General features: G+C 38.2%; 1 protein-coding gene across 29 annotated transcripts in view; it reads left to right on the top strand.

Annotated features, from left to right (window-relative positions):
- The window catches only part of UTRN (utrophin), a 555,518-nt gene that overhangs the window by 409,722 nt on the left and 121,301 nt on the right, over nucleotides 1-24,495 (top strand). For all 29 annotated transcript variants that reach the window (XM_060419779.1, XM_060419784.1, XM_060419780.1 and 26 more), the window contains one exon: nucleotides 12,957-13,086. In XM_060419779.1, the coding sequence (XP_060275762.1) occupies nucleotides 12,957-13,086 (130 nt within the window). The remainder of the gene's footprint in view (nucleotides 1-12,956; nucleotides 13,087-24,495) is intronic.

Below are 24,495 nucleotides of genomic sequence, written 5' to 3' on the forward strand. Positions count from 1 at the left end.
AAGAGGGAAAGGCGAGGCAACCTAATAATTATCACTGCCTAGTGGTGAAATTGAAGAGTGGACAACAGATGTAGGCAAGTTGAGGTCTGTGAAACCAAGCAGTATGGTTCTCCCTTTCATTCAGCCCTTTCCTAATGAACTGCTGCGGTCATATTTAGCTGAGAGATAGTTTCATTTATCGAACAGTTCATTTATTTGTTCAGGAAACTTCCAAGGTGCACCTGATGTTTGCTACATTCCTTGCTAGGTGCTGAGCATGCGTCAATTCCTAAGACTGTTTTTGCTGTCACAGACTTCATCATCTAAGGAGAGAAACAGGCTCAAAAACAAGCGACTACAGTAGATATAAAAAATGCCGTGATGTGAGTATGTATACACAGCCAGAAAGATACAGATGAATCAAGGCTGTTTGTACTTGAGAAGATTGGAAAAGCTCCATAGAGCAACTATGTAGCTTTTGAGCTGGAAAGAGACCTTGGAATAAAAATTCACTAAAGAGTGTTTCAAAACTCCTGGAGGGAAAATCCTCCAAACTGGCCATGACTTGGTGTGACTTGGAGTATGCAACAGAGCAAGAGATGTTGCTCATTCTCTTTCTGATTATATTTAGAACAAGGCTGAAGGAGAAAGAGAATACAAGTTCAGGATCTAATATCGTGCCTCATAATAGTAAACACTAAATACATTTGTAGATGAAGGGATACAGTTATATATGCACATATTTTTTAAATGTAGGAAAGACTACTGTTTTATTACTGTGAGAAGCTTGAGGATTCCTATCTTAGTTTTAGCATTCATACTTAGTCTTCTGATTCAAGCATCATTTTTTATGTCAATGGGGTAGAACCAAAATGAATTTAAGTATTAAATGTTCATTCAGGGATGTTAACCAAAACTCTTAAAACACTATGGAGATTCTTTAAAAAAAAAAAAAAACTTGTCTGCATACCAATGACAAGTAAGCTTGTTTTCTTTGCCTTTTTTCACATAGTTTTATTAGTGCTATCAAATTTAACGACTCTTCTGCCCTTTTTTGCTGTCATACTATAATGACTTCAGATCCATATATGCTGATTTAGCTTTGAAAGCAAGTTGGGGAGAAAAGTAAATTACATTCTAACAGATTCTCCTTATGTTTTTGTCATTTTTTTTTCCTGCTTGCATTTTCTAGTAAGCAGTTAAGTGCTTTTTTGAAACCAGAAGCTCAGAAAGCCTGCTGTACCAGCAATACTTCTGTTTACTATAGTTCAGATGCCTTCTGTCATGGGTGTATGTCCCATGCAGTCACCATCGCAAAAGGCTCTGTTCTTTGATGGGCTCTGCACTTGATTTAATGCTCTGCTGCCTCCATCTTGAAATTCTTAGTAATATTTGGAAAAGGGGCCCTGCAACTTCACTTTACACTGGGCTCTGCAAATTTTATAGCCAGAGCTGCTTGCATCCAAAAGAAAAACTGTGTGTTTTGACATACATAAAGCAACACTGTTACAAGAACAAAAGCCTCTTAAACTTATCACAAGCATCTCTTTTCTCAAGTAAGCCACCCTGAGCACCCTATGTTCCTCATGGTAACTTATGTCTCTGTTTGTTAATGTTGGCTGACTTGTGACATTTTTGGTCCTCTCTTTCCTATTGGCTCACTGACAGTACTTCTGTCTCTACCTTGCTCCTAAGATACTACTATATCATGATTTTCTTTTCACCTTACTTGTAGCTCCTTCTCAGTTTCCTTTGCTAGTTGCCCCTTCTTTCCTCAGCCTTCTAAAGTTGAGATGCATCGTGGTTCAGGCCATGCCAGCTTCTCTATATTCATTCCTCCCTGAACTCCTGATGAGTTCCTTCATTTGTCTGACCTCCTGATGAGTTTTATGTGTCATCTATATGGTCACTCTCAAATTTATGTTTTGATACCATCTCCATCTGGGAATCTAATAGACATCTCCAAATTAGTAAGTCTGAGGTGAATTCCTGAACCTGCCCCTCAAAACTTGATCTAACCAGTCTTCCCTCATTTCAGTTGATAGAATCCTATTCTGACTGCTAGGTAAAAAAAAAAAAATCACCTTCAATCATGCCTTTCTTGCATACTTAGTCTGTGACTCTTGTTGGAAATCTTTTGCAAATCTTGTTGGCTGTATGTTCAGAACATAGAATTTGAATCTGTCTACTTCTTACCAGCTATTCAGAGCTACAAGTACATCTCTGATGTTCTTAGCACAACAGCCAGAGAATTCATATTCAAATAAATCAGAAGTCTATAGTGACTTCCTGTCTCATTCAGAATGAAAGCTACAGTTTTCATAATGGTCTCCAAAACCCTGCATGATCTGGCCTACCTCCCACTTACACCTTGCTCGTCTCATTTTACTATTTTTTTCTTACATGCTGATTTCAGCCATGCTGTGCCTTCAGTCACAGCACCATGCTGACTTCTATGCCTGGAATGCCTTTTCCCTGATATTTATGTGGTTAATTCTCCACTGCTTTCAAATGTTTGCTCTATGGCACCTTCTTAATGAAGCCTACTTAGACTTCTCTACTGGAATTGTAATTCCCATCCCAATACTCCTAAACTCTCTAATTCTCTTCTGCTTTTCTCTTTTTTCATAGCATTTATAATCATTCAATTACTCATTTTCTATTGTGTCTTTGTCTACTTCTGGCACTCTAGATGCTAAGTCAATATTTGTTGAATGTTGAGTGAATGAAAATACCCAAAAATAAAGGTCCTTTGGTATGAATGTTCCTTTTTCCTCTTTACCTCTCTATAATCCCTTTTTTTTTTTCAAAAAAATACATTTTGAAGATATTTCTACTTTATATAGCTGAATCTTTAATAAAGGTAATAGCTGACAGAAATGTAAGCAACAATTTTTCTTCAAGAGCTGGAAATAACATGCTTGAAGTTGTAAGGAAATTTATCAATACCATTATACTTCTTTATGCCTTAATATTGTAGTCAGTTAAGAGGTTACCTTCTTCCTGTCTAAATACTGCCTAAATTATTCAAAACAAGAGTGGGAACGATTTTTTTATGAGGGGAAAAGATTTGGAATATCTTTGATTGTTGAGGTAGATTTTAAAATATAGCTTATTATTTTACCCTCTTGTGCTGAGTACCACTAGATTCTCCCGGTGCTTGAGCTTCACTTTTGTGTAGAAATTTGATGCCTTAAAAGAGAACAGATTGGTGGTTGTGAGAAGTGAGGGAAGAGATTGGCAGAAACAGGTGAAGACAGTCAAAAGATACAGACTTCTAGTTATAAGATAAATAAGTTTTAGGGATATAACATACAGCATGGTGGCTATAAAAACATTTTTCTTAAAAGATTTTGTTCCTCTTTATTGCTGCATAGTGCTCCATTATATCGACATACCATTTTTCTGCCCATTCTCCAGCAGATAGATATTTGAGTTTTTTCCACCTTGAAACAATTGTGAATAAAGTTGCTATAAACATTGAAAGAAAAAAAAAAAAGCTAGATGAGTTAAGATCCCTACCAAACATAGGGAGTGGCATAAACATGTGGAGTCTCTCATTTGGTAACTATGTTGCCGTGTATTAATTTTATAAGTAACTCTAGCTTCAGAGATGTCCTGAATTGCATTTTACAAGTAAATCTAGATTCTCACTGATGTAAAACATAATGGAAAAGTTTTATGATTGCTATATGAAAAGTTTGCTTCTAAAACACATTTGAAATTCTTAATAATGCTGTTCAAAAATTGTAGTTTGTTCCATTATAAATGAACTTGATTCCTTTTGGCAGTCTTTTCTTAAAAGCATAATTTTTCATTGAAAATAATTTATTACAGATCTTATAAAATAAAGGGCAAAATATCAGCCATAATTTACTACTCTAATGCAACCATTTTCATTTTGGGTTATTTTATTTTCACATATTCACCTTTCACACAGTTTTAATAGTTTTTCCTATCTTTTTCAAACTGAGATACATGTCATACCTATTTCTTCACGTTGCTCTGCAGTCATTTTCACAATCATTTTTCAAGGTTATTTCCTTAATGATCCCTAGTGTAGCTGTACTGTCATGAATCTAAATATTTTCCACGTGTTAGATATTTAAGTTGCTTTCATTTGTTAAATCATAAATAATGTTATAATGAAAACTTTTGTGTTTGTAGCTCTTTCTGGATCATTTTCTTAGGATATAGTCCCGAAGGTGAAATTCTTATTTCACACAGTATGATCGTAGTAATGACTCTTGATAGATTGCCAACTAACTATCCAAATGATTGAAGCAATTTTCTGCTTCCACCAATGCATGGAAGTAAAGTTTCATGGCAGTCTTGCTTGTGATTTCTCATTTTTGTCCCCATTTCTCGTATATCTTGTATCGTTAGAATTAAAACGCTGGTGTTCCGTGTCAGCATGGGAATTTAGAAAGTTGTTTTAGGATGTCTGGCTTAAGTTCTCTCCCAAAAAGAAGACAGAGGGCAAACTGGTGGCTATGTTTGACTTTGTTGCTTCTAGAAGGACAGGAAAAAAGTCTCATTTGTTGGACTGAACGGTTGAAGAAATTTGATATTTCTACCAAATTAGGGTGAGTGATGTAACCTGGCTAACCATTTTTACCACCACAGAGGTTTACATTGCTGTTTCATTCTGGAACAAGTGGTTCACAAATAGATACTACAACTGTTTGCCTTCTAAGAAACTGAAGTGACATAAGAGGGGTGTGTGTGTGTGTGTGTGTGTGTGTGTGTGTGTGTGTGTGTGTGTGTCTGTGTGAGTCGCTCAGTTGTGTCTGACTCTTTGCAATCCTATGGACTGTAGTCCACCAGGCTCCTCCACATCCATGGAATTCTCAAGGCAAGAATACTAGTACTTCCCCCACAAATAACAGTGAATAGAAGTTGAAGAAAGAAACTTGGTCTTGGAGAAGAGCTGAGATTTATGCGTAGGACTTTAGATTGGCCTGGTGGCTCACATGATAAAGAGTCCACCTGCAATGCAGGAGACCTAGGTTTGATACCTGGTTTGGAAAGATCCCCTGGAGAAGGGAATGGCTACCTACTGCAGTATTCTTGCCTAGAGAATTCCATGGACAGAGAAGCCTGATGGGCTACAGTCCACAGGGTCAGAAAGAGTCGGATACAACTGAAGTGACTTAGCATGCACACACGTACAGACAGTGTGGGTGATTAATGCCTTTAGATTAAAGAGAGGAGAGGGGAGAGTTGTTATTTATAGAGGAGGGGATGACGCCAGGATTTAGTTCACATCCACAGGTTTGTCATTCTTGTCCCTCTTCTCAGTCCAGTGTGACCAAATTGCCTGTTGAGGACAGAGAAGATGGCGGGATTTCCCTTCTCCCTCTAGGTTCGCTCAGACTCTGTGTTCATATTAAGGAGCTTGCAGGATCCGTCCTCGTCCATGTCAGTGGTGCCAGAAACAACTGATAATACTGCTGTTTCCTTGGCAGTGATTCAGCCATCCCTGTGAGTGATGCCTCTTTCATGATGAAAATGAAGAGCAGCTGATTGATTCATGAGGCTTTCTAACTTAAGCCACACGGGTCACTTCTTTATACCACCTTATCCCTTAATCCCCTGCCTTCCCACGAACTAATAGCGGGTGGGGAGAAATGTTCCCCGACCATTCAGAAGGATCATTGAGAATCTCTCTTTAGGCATTTAAAGTTGAGTAAGAAGCAATTGATTTACTCAGCTGCCAGACACTCATGGGAAAACAGCCGGAGCCACTGAAGAGAAGTGGGAGGAAAGGAGAGCTCCGCTGAAGGGGTGTTGGGGTCATAGAAATTACTGAAGATGAAAACTCTGGGGTTTTAGTGGTTAAATTCTGATATGCACATCAGGTCTTCATCCATCGGATGTTCTGGGGCTTCATTTCATTTAAATGAGCATACAGAAGCTACCTAATAGGAAAACAATGAGAGACTAAATTAGCTTACCGGTTTATTCTGTTTTCTTGAATTGCTTTTCCCCTAATTACATTTAATCTGATCCCAATTTCTTTTTCAATACAAAGTTTACACATTTGGAGAAGGTTGCTTGTAACTGCCTCTGCCTCCCCGCTCCTCTTTGTTTTCTCAGGGCCCATGTATACATCGGTAAAGATTGGTGGCACCAACACGTTCTCACTTGCATTGTGTTCTCTTCAGACTCTAAGTTCCTTAAGAATTTGGATCATGGGCTTATTAACTGCTGTCCTCTCTTGTTGCCTGGCATATTTCTTTATAGATTTGTGCTCATGCTAAGTCGCTCAGTCATGTCCACTCTTTGCAACCCCATGGACTGTAGCCCACCAGGCTTCTCTGTCCATGAAATTTTTTCCAGGCAAGAATATTGGAAAGGATTGCCATTTCCTCCTCCTGGAGATCTTCTCGACCGAGGGTTTGAACCTGCGTCTCCTGTGGCTCCTGCATTGGAGGCGGATTCTTTACCACTGAGCCATCAGGGAAGCCCTTCTTTGTAGACTATGTGAATGTAATATGTGTCTTGAAATTTTAATGTTGGTGGAAATGTTTGATGGAAAATTCTGTTGTACATTCCCATGGCACCTTGGGATGGCAGAGAAGTTGAATCTTTTCTTATGGGCACGGACAGTCCTTGTGCCCTCCATTTATTTTTGACTTGAGGTAGCTGAGTCTCTATCCCCTTAAATTAAACACCTAGGAGCATGCAATATAATTTCAATTGTATAATTTAAAATATAATCTCAATTGTATTTTTTGAAATTACTCCGTATCTTCCTCTTATTACAGCTGATCATGGTCTATTGCTTTTAAGCCCAAGCTTCATTTTACACATGTTTTTCTGGGAGGGGGATTAGGGTCTTTCTGCCTATGTCTTAGAATAGAAAATGCATAAGCTTTGTGACATGGAAAACTGTTAGGTTGATAGCCAAGCCTGAGTCAGCAACATAGCCAGATTCTGTTGTATGAAGAAGGATGTGGTTACCAGGTACCTCTCCTAACAACAGCAAAGCATGTTTTTCCCTCTAACTTTCATGATATAAAATATTTTTGCAGAAGTAGTTACCCTCATCTGCCATTCTCAGTCCTGACAGTGCCAGCCTGCCAAGCTGGGCAAACACTTCCCTAGGACCTTGGCAATTATAGCTCCTTCTCCCTGGATCGCATGCAGTCTAACATGGTAACCCTTGCCACGTGTCACCATTTCTGTTTGATTTAAATCAGTTACAATTAAATACAATTTAAAATTCAGTTCCTCCACTATACCAGTCTTATTTCAAGGGCATACCAAATAGCCATACACAACTAGTGTTGCCTCATTGGCCTGCATAGTTTTAGAACATTTCCATCATTGTAGAAAGTTTTGTTGGGCAGAGCGATTCTAAAGCTAACACCTTGAAAGATCTTGCAGTTTTCATTCTGCTCTCTGGGGACACCAATCATTATGTTGAAGAAGCCTGGTCCAGCCTATTGGGCAGGTAGAGATCACATAGAGGGAAACCATGGTCTTCCAGCCAACAGCCAGCAGTAATTCCAGACATGTGAGTGAGACCATCTTGGACTTCCAATCCCATTCAAGCCCCAGATGATTACAGCCTCACGAGCAATCCTGTATGACAGCTGCAGAAGAGCTGGTCAAATTAGCAATCCATAGACTCATGACAAATAAGTTGTCCTTGTTTTAAGTCAGTCCGTTTAGATGAATTTGATATGATAGTAATAACAGGTGCTACTTTCAACCTAATGAATGCATCAGTTTTGGAACTGTTACCCTAGGCATTTACCTCATGAATTAGGATGTGGAAAAAATAAGCAAGATGAAGTAAGCTTACATCACTTCTTTCAGTGAGATAAGTTCTTTGGTTAGAGAGAGAAAAGGATATTTGTTATTAATAAAACAATGACCAACAGCAAAGTGAAATACTACTTAATCACTGAGTTACTAGATTATCTAGCTACTTACTAAATGATAAGAGAAAATTAACTTTGCATCCAAAATTATTTACCAGTAATTTTCAAAGTAGATCGTTCAAATAATCCAGAGCTAACTGGAATCCAGTAATTATTCCGTTTTAGGATAGCCAGAGTCTGGGGACTCTGGTGTATTTTACTTTGTCAGAATTTAAAATTTAATTCTGAAATTATACCTTCTTTTATTCATTGTTCCCCAAGCATTTATTGGGGAAATAAATGGGTATATATATATATTTATATTTATATTTATATATTTATATAGGATTTATGTGAATTGAAAGTTACTCAGTCATGTCTGACTCTTTGCGACCCCATGGACTATGCAGTCCATGGAATTCTCCAGGCCAGAATACTGGAATGGGTAGCCTTTCGCTTCTCCAGAGGATCTTCCCAACCCAGGGATCAAACCCAGGTCTCCTGCATTGCAGGTGGATTCCTTACCAGCTGAGCCACAAGGAAAGCCCAATAATATATTAAATATGCTATTTACCCCATTAAATTTTAATAAAGTATTTTATCTATATAATATATAGGATATATATATATAGATAGATAGATAGATAAGATAGATAGATAGATAGATAGATAGATAGATAGATAGATAGATAGATAGATAGATATAGGCTTCCCTGATAGTTCAGCCGGTAAAGAATCCACCTGCAATGCAGGAGACCCCAGTTCGATTCCTGGATTGGAGAGTTCCCCTGGAGAAGGGATAGGCTACCCACTCCAGTATTCTTGGGCTTCCCTGGTGGCTCAGACGGTAAATAATCTGCCTGCAATACAGGAGACCTAGGTTTGATCCCTGAGTTGAGAAGATTCCCCGAAGGAGGGCATGGCAACCCACTCTAGTACTCTTGCCTGGGGAATTCCCATAGACAAAGTAGCATGGTGGGCTATGGGGTCACAAAGAGTCGGACATGACTGAGCAACTAAGCGCGTGCGTGCACACACACACACACATATATATATATATATACACTGTATATATCAAGACAGGCACTGAGAATTTTGAATAATTAAGAGATGAGCCTCACCTGGAAGAACGAACAGTATAATGGAGGGGAGAGATGCATGGTTACAATATATGAGGATGACCTGTCCCTGGAAATGCTGAGGTGGGAGCATACTTAATATACAGGATGAGCAATTACCTTGCAGATGGGTGGGAATGGAGGTTCATAAAGAGATTACCTAGGGGACTTTTTTGGGGGAAAGAACAGAATTATTTTATTTTAATAACTTTATTGAGACATTATTCACATAGCATTAAAATTCACTCTATTAAAGTGAGCAATTTAGTTGTTTTTCGGTTGCTAAGTCGTTTCTGACCCTTTGCGACCCCATGGACTTCAGCATGCTAGGCTTCCCTGTCCTTCACTGTCTCCCAGAGTTTGCTCAAACTCATGTCTATTGAGTTGGTGATGTCATACAACTGTCTCATTCTCTGTCATACCCGTCTCCTCCTGCCCTTAATCTTTCCCAGCATTAGGGTCTTTTCTAATGAGTTATCAGTCTTTCCAATGAGTATTCAGGGTTGATTTCCTTTAGGAGTCACTGGTTTGATCTCCTTGTTGTCCAAGGAATTCTCGAGTCTTCTCCAGCACCACAGCTGGAGAGGATCAGTTTTTCGGTGCTCAGACTTCTTTTTGGTCCAGCTCTCACTTCTGTATATGACTACTGGAAAGACCATACCTTTGACTATATGGACCATTGTCAGCAAGGTGATGTCTCTGCTCTTTAATACCCTGTCTGGGTTTGTCATAATTTTTCTTCCAAGGAGCAGGCGTCTTTTAGTTTCATGGCTGCAGTCACCATTTGCAGTGATTTTGGAGCCCCCAAAAATAGAATCTGCCACTGTTTCTGTTTTATCCCCATCTATTTGCCATGAAGTGATGGGACCAGATGGTCAGTGGCTGTTAGTATATTCAGAGTTGTAGAGTCATCATCACTATCTAATTTTAGAACATTTTTGTTACCCCCTGCCCCAGGAAACCTGATGCCCATGAGCAATTAACTCACTCATTCTTCCCTCAACCTTGAAGTCCTAAGCTGCCACCAATCTACTCTCTCTCTCTCTCTCTCTCTCTCTCTCTCTCTCTCTCTATATATATATATATATATATATATATATATACACTTAGCTATTTGGGCATTTCATAGTAATGGGCTTTTGTGTCTTTTTTCACTTCGTGTAATGTTTTCAAGACTCATCCGTGTTGTAACATGTATCACTATTTCATTCATTTCTGTTGCCTAATGAGATGTTATTATATGGATATACAGCATTTTGTTTATCTATTCACCAGTTGATGGATGTTTTGGTTGTGACCACATTTTTTCTAATATGAATAACATTCCTATGAATGTTCATGTGTGAGTTTTTATGGGGACATATGCTTTCAGTTCTCTTAGGTATATACCTAGGAGTGGTTTTACTGGATCATATGGTAACTGTGTTTAACATTTTTAGGGATTTCCAAATTGTTTTTCAAAGTCGATGCTCTATTTTAAGCATTCCAGCATTGGTTTATGAAGGTTCCAACTTCTTCACATCCTTGATAATACTTGTTACTGCCTGAGAACAGAATTGTTTTGAATGAAAATATAAAGTCATTAAAATAGAAGAAATTCCAATTAGATAGTGTTATACTCATTTAAGATAGTTCATATATATCATGTGATATTAGAACCTAAAGCTGAATGCCACTTTGTAGCTCTGTGTACAAAACAACTCTGTTGGAGTCTAATTATCTTATTAATGTGCACCAGGTGGTTAGGAACTGCTGGTTTTCTTTTATGTCTAATTGAGAGGTAAAGGGTGGTAGAATGATTATATGTATAGTGCTGTTGAAAGTTAAACTCATTTCTGACATGCAATTAAATATAATTGGAATAGAACAAATTGAATAACAAAATTATATTTGCAAAATAGAGTATGAAAAGATATTGAATGTATGCTGTTCCCTAGGATATTTGAGTGGTGAGTTGGCATTAGAGCTTGAACCCCATATTTTTATGTACTCGGCATGGTTCCCACCTGCCCACACTTGCCTCCTCTACTTCCCTTCCTTGGCGCATCCAAGGAGTTCAGGAGACATTCCCTGCCAACACCCTGTGCCTGGGAAATCCCATGGACAGAGGAGCCTGGCAGGCTACAGTCTGTGGGATTGCAAAAGAGTTGAAAAGGGCTTAGCTACTAAACAACAACAACAAATTATGGGTTGGTATTTTTGTTGATGTTGTTGTGTACTTTTATTCCTTTAATTTGAAATTTTTATCAAAGTAATAATTGTATACAATTTATAAGTCAAATAATATTTACGATGCTTATCACAAAAAACCAACACTCTCAACTCCATTTCTCTCTACTCCTTCTCTCTACTCTCTACTCCTGCTCTTCTTGCACCTCCGCACCTGTGATGGTCTCTTTCAACTTCATTACCAGTGTTTTCCTGGTGTTCAGGTTCAGGTTTTTTTAACATAAGATTATTCTGATATTTCTGATGCTGCTGCTGCTGCTGCTGCTAAGTCGCTTCAGTTGTGTCTGACTCTGTGTGACCCCATAGATAGCAGCCCACCAGACTCCTCTGTCTCTGGGATTCTCCAGGCAAGAATACTGGAGTGGGTTGCCATTTCCTTCTCCTTCTAGATATTTAGAATTTTTGGTTTTTATTTACTGTGGATGGTGAGGATATCGCCTCCAAATACCCTGTCATCCCAGGATATCAAATGCTGTTAAAAGTACTTAGGTTCAGAGGATTTGGTTGATTGTAACATACAATTTCGGAGAAGGCAATGGCACCCCACTCCAGTACTCTTGCCTGGAAAATCCCATGGACGGAGGAGCCTGGTAGGCTGCAGTCCATGGGGTCTTGAAGAGTTGGACATGACTGAGCGACTTCACTTTCACTTTTCACTCTCATACATTGGAGAAGGAAATGGCAACCCACTCCAGTGTTCTTGCTTGGAGAATCCCAGGGACGGGGGAGCCTGGTGGGCTGCCATCTACCGGGTTGCACAGAGTCGGACACGACTGAAGCGACTTAGCAGCAGCAACAGCAACATACAATTTAGAGGGTAATATTTTAGAAAACAGAAAGTTGAGTTTTCATAATGCATTGCCAAGGAACTGTATAAAAAGCAAAATATTAGGGCCAGTAGGTGTTTATGTACATAATTTAACAGGATAACAATAATTTTGATCTAGCTACAGTATTGAAATAGCACATGAGAAAGTCTTCTTTTACTCTTCTCTTTCAGTAGACACTGGATGAGCTTTGTTGTTTTTAAACCCTAGTCAATTAGTCTTAATCACCAAACATTTATAGGAGCAGAGGTGAAAGTTCAACCCTACTGAAAACAGCCAAAGTACTATAGATAAACTGTTCTGAGACTCGTAGATTTGCATGAAAAATGTTGCAAGGGAAAAATTGTAATTGCCTCAGCATGAGAGATAGAATATATTTTAAGATAATTGGAGATTGTCTTTTATGTGTTCTCTTTGGTTTAGTTTTGATTTCATGTACTTTAATTTGTTTCTATCTCTTAATTTTTTTTTCTTAATATATTCCAAAGGATGTAAAACACTTCTGAGGATCTCATTACTACTTGTGAAATTGCCTCTTTCTGTATCATTGGATATGATCTTTTTGGTCAGTCAGTCTCATAAGAGAAAAGTATCTTAGACCAGGCTCTTATATTTTAGCAATCTGATAACTCTAAAGTATATTTTGTGGAAGTTCAGATATACTCTAGCAATTTCCCTCAGGTGAATATTATAAATTTAGGGGATTTTGGTGGGTTTTTTCATGTTAGTTCTACAGGAATCATCTTTTTGCTTTTATTCATGTTTCATCATTCCAATGGGTAGAATTTACATTTTCATTTTTAACCTCACTTACATGCTGGTGATTAGCCATTGCCTTGACAAATATGAACAGAAGTGGTCTAATTGAAGATATTCCATGACGTGATAAACACATTGGGTTACAAATTCAACTTTTCCTTCTCTTTGTAAAGGCACTGAGACGTGAGTTAAAGGAGAAAGAGTATTCTGTCCTGAATGCTATAGACCAAGCTCGAGTTTTCCTGGCTGATCAGCCAATTGAGGCCCCTGAAGAACCAAGAAGAAACCTACAATCAAAAACAGGTGAGACTGGTTTCTTTAGTATGTCATAAAAATACATATGAGGAGAACAAAACACCAAAATTGAGTAGAGAATTTTTATGCAGCATTAAGTACTCGATGGACATGAGTTTGAGTGAACTCCAGGAGTTGGTGATGGACAGGGAGTCCTGGCGTGCTGCGATTCATGGGGTCGCAAAGAGTCGGACACGACTGAGCGACGGAACTGAACTGAACTGAACTGAGGACCTGATATTTTTAAATTCCTTACAGAATATCAGGGCCTAGTATTAAAATTTTTCTTCTAAGTATTACTTTAGGCAAATATGTCGTTAATAAATATCTAGATTCTTAAATTAAAAAATGAAATGACTGTATATTCAGTATCATTATTTTAAAAGGGAATTAACTGAAAAATTAATTTATTAAAAAACATGCTGTAACTACAAATAATTTCTTTAAGAAATAGTTACATTTCTTACATTTAAACTATATGATAAATAATTATATATAGAAGAATGATATTTAGAATATGAGTAAACATATACATTATTTAAATATCTATAATGTTTTTTAACTTTTCTTTTTCAAGACTACAAATTTAAATAAGACACTGAAGTGCCTTTCTTTTATAAGCAGACCACAGAATTTATTTAATTCAGATGCTAACAACTTATGGAGAAGGCAGTGGTACCCCACTCCAGTACTCTTGCCTGGAAAATCCCATGGACAGAGGAGCCTAGTAGGCTGCAGTCCATGGGGTCCCTAGGAGTCGGACTGAACGACTTCACTTTCACTTTTCACTTTCATGCTTTGGAGAAGGAAATGGCAACCCACTCCAGTATTCTTGCCTAGAGAATCCCAGGGATGGGGGAGCCTGGTGGGCTGCCATCTATGGCATCGCACAGAGTTGGACACGACTGAAGTGACTTAGCAGTAGCAGCAACAACTTATATTGTTTATGTACTTTGGCTTAAAACTGAAATGGTATCTACCTTACTAGCAACTAGTAATAAATTACATAGTAGATTTAAGAGATGAACTTGGGGGCCAACATGTATCTTTATTTTGATTTTTCACTTTTGGCATAAAAGCATTCTGATGCATTTAAAAAAATAAACTTGCCATTCAGAATATTTTCTCATCATTCACTTTCCATAGTAAAAGCAGACCTGAACAATTTCTCATGTTGTGTCCAGAGGTGTAATTCATGAGCATTTATTACTTGTAAGGGATGTAGTGTTGGAAGATGCTTTGACTGTAGTTGGAACCAGATCAGACATTTGGAAAGTAGCCATTTTCCTTCTCAGCCTTTGTCAGGGAAGCTCTACTTCAATGGGAATAAATTTCCCATCAGGATCATACCACTTTTCTTGACCCTTTGGGGGAATGTGTGTGTGTGTATGTGTGTGTATGTATACATACAGAGACACACACAGCACGCTTATCGTCTCTTGCAGCTTTGCTTTACTCCTCTGTCCTGGCAGTATCACTGTTTTTCCAGTCAGCCTACCCAGGGGCCTAAATCACTGTTGAGTCTCCACCTCTCACAGTCTGCAGATTATTCATGATGGTTATTCTATCTTTGGAAGACTAGCCTTCTGGGTACTCTGTTATAGATGAAATTATATGTGTATCATATACACACACGGACATAATGTATGCACACACACCATGCACACACCTACGTAGCAGGTGGTTGAGTGACTTGGATGCTGAGCACGCTTGGGTGTGGATTGGATGCTGAGCACGCTCGGGTGTGGATTAAAGTGATTAGTTGGGATAGAACCATTGGAAGCAGCAGCCCAGCGTGAGGAGCAGAGCAGCTGTGTGTCAGGGAAAGTCAGCAGAGCTCAGGAAGAGGGGCAGGGGGTGATGGAGGGGGTGGTCAGGGCCTGTGCCTGCACAGGAGGTATGAGTGAGGAGTTTGTGCGTGCTGTCTGGTGTAGATTACGGAGGCCCTGGGCAGTTGGACAGCACGTTTCACTTTAAATACAGCAAGAAGAAGGCGCTATTTTGCTTGTTTTTTTAAGCTTGGAAGAAAAATAGGAAGTTCGCTTGTCTTACTTTATCCAATTTAAAGTCAACCTTAAATCTACCTGCCTCATCTCCTTGTTTCCCCAATACTTTTCAGAGAATAGAGGAAAAATTTTTATAATCAGTTACTTCACAGCAGTAGAAAAGTGTTACATCAGTTGAGTTTCACTTTGCTATCAATTTTCTTTCTCAGTGGTTAGTCAGTTTAAAGGGTAAAAACATACTGCTTTTTGAGCCCTTATATTGAGAATTTTTAAGGTCCATTTTCATATACTGTATTTGGGAGGCAAGAAAAAAATGTCATGTTAGTGTAACTTTATGATTTTTTTTTTTTTTACAATTAGTCATTCCCATGCTTTCTCCTTTCCTGATATTATTTTGTATAATGTTGGCTGATTTTACCTGTTGTTAAAAGTAAATGAAAGAAAATTACCCATAATAGCTTTTATACTTTGTTGTTTACTGTGATTTATGAACCTCTGCTGTCAGAAACAGCGTATTTGAACATTAGTTATCTTTTTTGATGCTACTCAAAGTACTCAGTGTTAAAGGAAATAGAGCAGAGAGAACCTATATGATTTTGGGGGTTCCATTTAATGAGCATTTATTGAGTATGCTATGTGTAATGTACCAAAGGACACACCAAGGTGAATCCGTTTCTTTACTTTTGAATAACTATTTCCGAAAATACTTCTCTCCATGATTTTTCTCTCCTGAAGCCTTTTCTCCTAGCTCTTTTTTTTCTATTATCAATTACTATCTCATAGTGTCACGTGTATATGTGCATTTTATGATAGCTTACTGAGTTTCATTTTCTTACTGAGTAAAGTAACACTGGATGAGTTGCTCTCAGGCAGCATTTAATAAATGCTGTTAAAAAAACAAGCAAACTAATTACTTCAACCAAATAATCAGTTGTTGACAAAGAATCTTATCAGGTACACTCTGCTAAAAATTTTCTTTTTCCCCCCAGTTTTATTGAGACATAATTTACATAATATTATACAAGTTTAAGATATACAATATAATGATTTAATAATTGTATATATTGTTAAATGATCACCACATAAGACTAGGAACATCTAACATCTCACACAGTTCCAACTTTTTCCCTTGTGATGAGAACTTTTAAGATCTAGTCTCCTAACAACTTTCAAGTATGTATATTTTAAACACTAAAAATCACTGCTAACATTAATTGCCCTATTTCAGGTCCTTAGCATCTGTTGCTAGGACTGTTGCAATACTTTCTTTATTGGTATCTCTGCATCAAGGTAGATGCTACCATGATGTATTTAAAACACAGAGCTAGCATTTGCTACCCTGGTTTAAAACCTCTAGTAGCCTCTGCAATAGGATCTGAACTCCTTTACCTGTCATGCAAAGCTGCGCAGTGATTTGGCCTCAGTTTCCCTGGTGGCTCAGACAGTAAAGAATCTGCCTGCAATGCAGGGGGATCAGGTTTAATTCCTGGGTTGGGAAGATCCCCTGGAGAAGGAAATGGCAACCCACTCCAGTATTCTTGCCTGGAGAAGTCCATGGACAGAAGACCTGGCAGACTACAGTCCTTGGGGTTGCAAAGAATTGGACTCAACTGAGTAGCTAACACTTTCACTTCATTTTTCTATTTAGTAGCATCTCATGCCTCTCTCTGCTCCAAACTAATGTCATTTAACACCGGCTTCTCATGATGGTCTGCAGGTAATGATTTCGTTGCCCATCCTATTTTTTTCTGCCTATTGGTCTCTTCTGCCTGATCTCCAACTCCTTCTTCCTTTGCCTACCCAGTCCTTGCTCATTCTGTCCCACTCACTGAGGCTGTGTGTCACCCTGAACCCATTCCTGTCTAGCTCTTCTCCTTGCTCCCTGGTACCTGGTCCCCTCTCTGACTATATACTAATATCTGTGTCTGAAGCTCAGCCTTGCCCTTGCTTAGTGACCTCTCCCATTTGCTGAGAATCTGAAAGAGTACGAGAAATTATCTGAGCAGCCAAGATAGTATTATGTTGAAAATATAGTGAAGATCATAGAAAAGCCACTCTCTCAGAGGTATTAACTCTTACTTTAGACACTGTTGTAACTTGTTTCCCTTGTTTTCCAGTGAATTATGGGTATGTAGCAAGATGGAAATGATACGGCAGGGGAAAGGGTGGCAGTGAGAAATGATGTCTGGCAGTCTGACAGCAATGAGGAGAAAGAAAATTATAAAAAGGATACATGAGAATTCTAAAATAAACCAGAGTAGTCTTTGGGGATTTTTACAATAAACGAAAAGCTGAAGCAATGAACTGTGGTTTGTTTATTTTTGAAGATAGAATATAAATCAGTTAAGAGAAGCCATGGGAGTTTATACTATATTTTAGTAAATTTCCTTCCAAAATGGCAACCATACAAAAATAGGGCTAAATGAATGAAATATAGCCATCTGGACCACTCAGCTTCCCAGAATTACTCATTCTGCCTATGAAAGGTTATTCAGTCAATATAATTTTTACTTGAACTAAAGTTCACAGCTTTGTCAATAGTTTCCTTCTCTTGAGTGATAGGGAACTACTTAATTTAACTTGAATTGTATCATGTCAATGTATAATATTTCCTTTTAGTGAGGTTGAATTGAAAAGACCCTGATTCTGGGAAAGATTGAGTGCAGGAGGAGAAGGGGACGACAGAGGATGAGATAGTTGGATGGCATCACCGACTAAATGGACATGAGTTTGGGTAAACTCTGGGAGTTGGTGATGGACAGGGAGGCCTGGCATGCTGCAGTCCATGGGGTCACAAAGAGCTGGACACGACTGAGCAACTGAACTGAATTGTTTTTCATTTGATTTTAACCACCTGGTTTATCTGTTAAAAAGCAGGACAATGAAACAGCAAAAATTTTATCATCATTCATACTGGTCTTACTGTGTGTACTCTTCAAACCACTTTTGTATTTGGCCTACTGAATTGAGCAGATTGTATAGCATGCCTTTTTAAAAAAAAATTAAGTTAAAACACAAAGGCCAAGAAAATACTGTGGTGCTGACCAAGGTCATCAGCTAATATGGAGTAGATCAAAGAACAGAACCAACCTTGTGTGTTGGTAACCTTCCTTAACCTTGCGTTTGGGGGCTTGTTTTCAACTCATCCCTTCATTCTCCTCTCCTTTCTCTTTCCCTCTGCTCATTGGCCACTGACCTCCTAGCTCTTTCTTGACTCTCAGTGTCTAGAGACTCTCTTAAGCCTGTGCAAATGTTTCTTGGCTTCTTTCTTGTTCACCAACCTCCTTTGCGGTTCTCAGCCCCAGATTTGAACTCCTTTAAAAACCACACAGCTGCATAGTGAAAGTAGATGGGCAGGACAGCTGTGGGTCTTTAGCCCACTCCTGCCCCTACAGCTCTTGAGGTAGTCAGGGAATACATATACCTTCTCACCTCTCCGTTATCTAGAGTTCAGGTTAAAAGTCAAAATTGCACAGGGAATTTGAGTCATGTCTGCATCCCCCTCTCTACCCCACACACAGATGCAGACAGGTGTGTATGCAGATGCAGCATGCACGCCCACACCCACCCACACACACATCCGTATTTTATGAGTTGAAGCTATGGTAGCAATTATTAAACAGAACAGTTAACACTTTAACAGTATAGTTCACCTCTAAAAGTGTTCAGAAAATTATACAAATGATTGTCAATGTGGGTGTGGAAAAGCTATTTTCCTCTACTCAGGTTCTGATTTTAAGACAAAAAAAAGATTGCATTATTTTGCTCATAAATTTCCCTTTGGGTCTTCTTTAAAATTTATTCCTGTCAAGACATTACTATTACTACAACTATTATTTTACTGAAGGCTGTTTGAACATTGTTTCTTTTTCAGCCTGGTATTTCATTTAAATGATAGAAGAAAAAATAAAACATTATATAGTATATATAGTATACAAGTCCATGGAATTCTCCAGGCCAGAATACTGGAGTGGGAAGCTATTCCCTTCTCCAGGGGATCTTCCCAATGCACAGATCGAACCCAGGTCTCCCACATTACAGACGGACTCTTTACCTTCTGAGCCACCAGGAATTCAAGGCTAATAAAAAACTTTTCAGATAAAAAGTATGTATGGGTTAGTGTTTTTCCTCTTTGACCTTTAACAACTGTGTGTATATTTAGTAATGTTTAATATTTTAACTCAGAATATGCTATTTTCTTTTAATTATTAAATGCTTCATATTATTTTAGAAAGCCAATTAGGAGTATTTTTCACCTCTATGAAATCTCATATATTTTGTGATATAACAAAGAAATAATAAATGACATTTTTCAGTCCACTATGTCAGTCCATTTTGTGCCAGTATTAGCAAACTTGTACAAATAAAATTTCATGACCGTTAAATGAGTGAAAAGGTGAAATTATCATAGAGTTTAGAAGTAACTCTTATATTGATTCTCAGTATAACATAAGATCACATAAAAATGGTGGCAGTAATTATTTCCTTGCGTTTCATAAAATGAGACCAAGTTATACATAACCTAAGTAACGAGGCAGTAAAACTCATGGGTGTTTTTCCCCAGGGAATTTTTTGTTTTCCTAATAACCAGTTTATTAGTTAGAACCTCACTCATTGTAAGTGACAGATACCCAGCTTCCATAAGCATAGACACAGGGGGGAATTTATCAATATTAAACCCCATAACAAAATTACATTGAACACAAGGACACAGCTGATCATAGGAACCAAGCGCACAGCTGGCCCTTTCTACCTCTCTCCACAAGTTTTCATTTTCTTCCCTTTCCTATGACCTTGGAGAAGGAAATGGCAACCCACTCCAGTACTCTTGCCTGGAGAATCCCCTGGAGGGAGGAGCCTGGTAGGCTACAGTCCATGGGGTCACAAAAAGTTGGACATGACTGAGCGACTTCACTCCCATGACCTTGTACCTCACAATCACATATCAGGGAGGGAAAGCCCTTCTTTAGATCTAGCACATTTCAAGAGAAAGCAGCAACTGACTTAGCTTGAGCACCATGGAGCTTGGGGTCTTGCGGGATTGGCAGACCCCGCCCCCCACCCTCCGCTTTATAAGCATCATGTCAAATGGAAGAGGAATCACTGCCCAGAAAGGAAGGAAGAAGAGAAAAATGTTAGTCCACGTGAGTATTCACCACAAACCAACATTTATCCTTGAATAAATTATAAACCCGCCAGGCACTGTTTCCTGAAATTCTCATATCAACTCTTTGAGGTATGAGTACTTTACCACCCATTTGACAGATGAGGAAACCAAGAGTTTGTGATATCTGGATGCATACTGTCACATCTGAAATACCAACTCAGGCTTGTCACATCCCGTGGTGGCCTTAACCATCATAGCAAACTACCTTAGCTATATTTGTCTACTTATAAAAAATTAGTACAACAGTTAAATTGCTTTTACCTTCCTTCTTACTTTTCCTTTACTGAAATATTAGGCTGCTTAATAGAATGATGTACCAGTTCACTGATTTCCTAGCACCAAGGGAGAGGGTGTTTAGGCAATGTTAGACTTTGTCTTTTTAATTTTCATATAAAAACTTGAAGGATAAATAATTGCTTTCAGGTCAGTAGACCAAGGCAGTAATTTAATTAGCTTCTTAAGTCCAAATTAGATTAGTAAAGTTGTCATGCATGAAAAAGCACAGAAACATATAATGTTACTTCCATTTTCAATGTTAACTACAGAGCAGCAGTGTGATCCTTCCCATTTTAAGTTCCGTTATGTATGGATGGTTGTACTGAATCCACTGTTCAACTTTCCTAAAATATAACAAACTAGTTGAGTAGCCCTATTGATTGGATAAAAACTAATGGATACCATCATAGTGAAATTCAATTTAAATCTATCAAATTCTTGATGAAGATTTATATGAGAATGAAGGTTAGTTTGATGGACATAGCATTTAAATTAATTGTTTACCATCTGTTATGGTCTTTCATCACCATTATGGCTATACATAAATCACATGTGCCTCATAAAAAAATATGGCAATAGTTTACATGTATGTATTTTGTTGAAATTAACATCTGGGGTGTCACTCTCTGATTTAAACATAAAGACTAGGAGGAGACAACATTTTCAGTGTGGTGTGTTTTTTCCTTCCTGTTGTTGTTACTGCTCATCTTGAAAGCTGGTGTCCTCAAGAGTGAATTGGAGGCTTTACTATCTTTTAAAAAATGAAATCCTAGCCAAGGAGTAAATTCTCCGCTTTAAACTTCTCATTTTGACAGTACGTAAACTTAGGACATGCTTAACTTCTTTAGTGAGAAGCGCTAAGCTTGAATAGAAAGCCTGGGACTTCTTTTGCAAGTTGATGGATCATTAGCTGCCATGTTCCTCAGGGAAGCAGCCTGGGGAGAGAGGGGCAGCAATGTGGCAACAAATGCGACTTCTAATCGAAGATTCCTGTCCTCTGATCTTAAAAGTGATTTTTTTCCAAAACAAAGAAATATCATACATAGTGAAGTCACTCAATCGTGTCCGACTCTTTGCGACCCCATAGACTGTAGCCTACCAGGCTTCTCTGTCCATGGGATTCTCCAGGCAAGAATACTGGAGTGGGTTACCATTTCCTTCTCCAGGGGATCTTCCCAACCCAGGGATTGAACTCTGGTCTCCCGCATTGGAGGCAGACACTTTAACCTCCGAGCCACCAGGGAAGCCCGATACATACATCTTTTTATTTCCTTGGCCAGTACTTATTGAAAGCCCACCTTGTGCCAGGTAGTGTTCTAGATGCTGGGGAGACAGCAGTGAACAAAACACATCCTTGCCTTCCTGGAACATACAGTCCCAGCTTCTCTTCTCCCCCTCTCAGGACCACTCCCCTGTTTCCAGTGACCTGTTTATAGCTGTCTAGCACTCAAAACTGACTTGAATAAGTTATAAAATTGCCGTTGGTATGAGGAAATTTAGGGAATATTCCATTACAGAAAATTGCAAGCTGGGTCTCAAGTGTCTTAGCTAGATCTGTTCCAGGGCCATTCTGCTATTTCTACCTTTTTCCTTGGTGGTTAACCTTCTTAATGGTCTCTTCATTTTTCATCCTTAACCCTATGCTAGGTTTATTTGCTTTGGCCCACTTTGAGAGAAGGGTAGCACATTAACGTATTCAGACTCTAGCTCTGCCTTCATTGATTTCTGCTCTGAAGTGCTGTTTAATACCTCTCCACCGTGTGGTCTATGTTCCTATTCTCTCCATACACCCCACCTCCACCCCTGACTCTCCTTCATAGCTTGTATTTTGGTATTTGTAAAAGATTTTCCCTAAATCTCTTTACTGTACAGTTCGTGACCTAAATGTTTCTGTTCACTGTCTTCTTTCTCTTAAGGATTTGACAAATTCCTTGGCAGCAAGATGTATCCTTATTATGTTTATCATATACCTACTGAAAGACTTAGGCTATACATTATCAGGTTAATCTGCTCTGGGTATTGTCTTACTGTTGTCATCCTTATAATGTATTAGATGAATATAATGAGAAATATTACAGTAATCAGATGATGGCACTTGATGGTGCACTTGTAATCTGGTTCCTAATGAATTGTTGTCGCCAATCATCATGCAGAAAAGGAAATGGGCAGGGTCGTCTTCAACACTGATCATTTCAGAAAGATTAAACTGATCTTAATCATGTAATCAGAAACTTTGAGAAGAATGTATTTCCCATTATCTTAATCAGAAACATCTTCTAGTTACGAAGGAGACAGAAAAACAGAATGGGGCTAAAGAGAGAGACAGAGTGAAGTTTGGTCTCTAGATATATGAGGAAGCTTTGTTTTTTTTCCTGTGAATTCTTGTTGGCTAATCAGCTTAGTTTGCTTATGTGAAAAATCTCTAGAGATAGCTAAACCTCCCAGACGTAGTAACAAAATCATTTTAAAAAAGAAAGAAGTTAACCTTTGCTGAAGCTTTTCTGTCAGGCATGTGTCAGTAGCCTTACAGATATTAACTGAAGTTTGAAGAGGTAAGGAATATATCTATGGTACGAACACATAACTAGTTAGCATTGGATTGGCATACAAACTAATTCGTCCTTGCACCAAATTGTCCACGGAGTAAAAAGGCTACTCTGGAGAATTTTTGTCCTCTACTTGTTTGTCTTAACATGTCCTCTTTATCTCTCTATGAAATATAAGAAGATTATAGATACATGCAAAAAATAAGCAAACAGTATAAATGAGATGAAATTACCATACTTTAAATAACTACATAAGCTTTATCCTTCTCTTTCACAGTAAAAAAAAAAAATAGTAACAATTAATGGAAATGCTTTAATGGGTTTAGGGTGAAGGAAGAAAAAATAATTGGAAAGATTTCCATTTAAAATTATGAAGTTGAATATTCTCAATAAAGAGTAAGGTTGAAAATTCCATTCAGAAAATTGAAAATTTCTCAGTAAATATATATATATATTGAAGACATACTAGTCTCTAGACCGAATACTGTAAAACCAAGATGAACGGAAACAAACATGCATGACATAAAGCTTTAGAATCTAAGAATAAAAAGTCACTATGGAGATTGTGTGTTAATTCCAAAATTGAGAAAGAAAATATGACAAATGTGGAAAATCTTTATTTAAAATAGCTGAACTGATTCTAATTTCTTCAGGTTTCTATGGTATTTCATAGGGAGGACATATATTTCGATGTTTTTAAATGTAAAAAAAAATTATAAGTACACAAAAGAGGGAAAAAATTGTTTTTCCCTCTAATGTGAGACTTCTTTGAGACACACAGTGGCTTTGTTTTTCTTATATAATTGAATTTTAGAAGAAAAAGGGGCCCTGTGTAAAATCTTTTCCCAGCATGAGAACACAGAGTTCCCACTGATAAAGCAGGTCATCTAGCTCACCTGGGAGCCAAGGGCAGGATGGGAGCAGTGCTGATTGCAAGTCTTAGTCCTTGCTTCTGGTCCAGGTTCGTTTTCCATCTGTATTCCAGTGAAGCATAGAATACAGGGTAGAAAGAAGAGAGTGGTGTAAGTGCCATCCAATTAATTTGCATATTTGAAGAATAAAGGTCAGTGGACCTGAAAGAAAGCTTCAGGGTTGGTCATTCCTTTCTCCGCTCTTTCTCTTGTTTCTCCTTCCTAAAAGATAGTTATCTGCTCTTTATTAAATGTTTTGTAACACAAGAAATGAATTTCTACTTTAATTATATAAATATAAATATGATAATATTTATAATACTTTATAACACATTATACTATATACAATATATAGTGATAAAGTAAAAGTGTTAGTTGCTCAATTAAGTCTGACTCTTTGGACTGTAACCCACCAGGTTCCCCTCTCCATGGAATTCTCCAGGCAAGAATGCTGGAGTGGGTTGCCATTCCCTTCTTCAGGGAATCTTCCCAACCCAGGGATGAAATGTGGG

This window comes from Ovis aries, chromosome 8 (assembly GCF_016772045.2).
Source record: "Ovis aries strain OAR_USU_Benz2616 breed Rambouillet chromosome 8, ARS-UI_Ramb_v3.0, whole genome shotgun sequence".
NCBI lineage: Eukaryota > Metazoa > Chordata > Mammalia > Artiodactyla > Bovidae > Ovis > Ovis aries.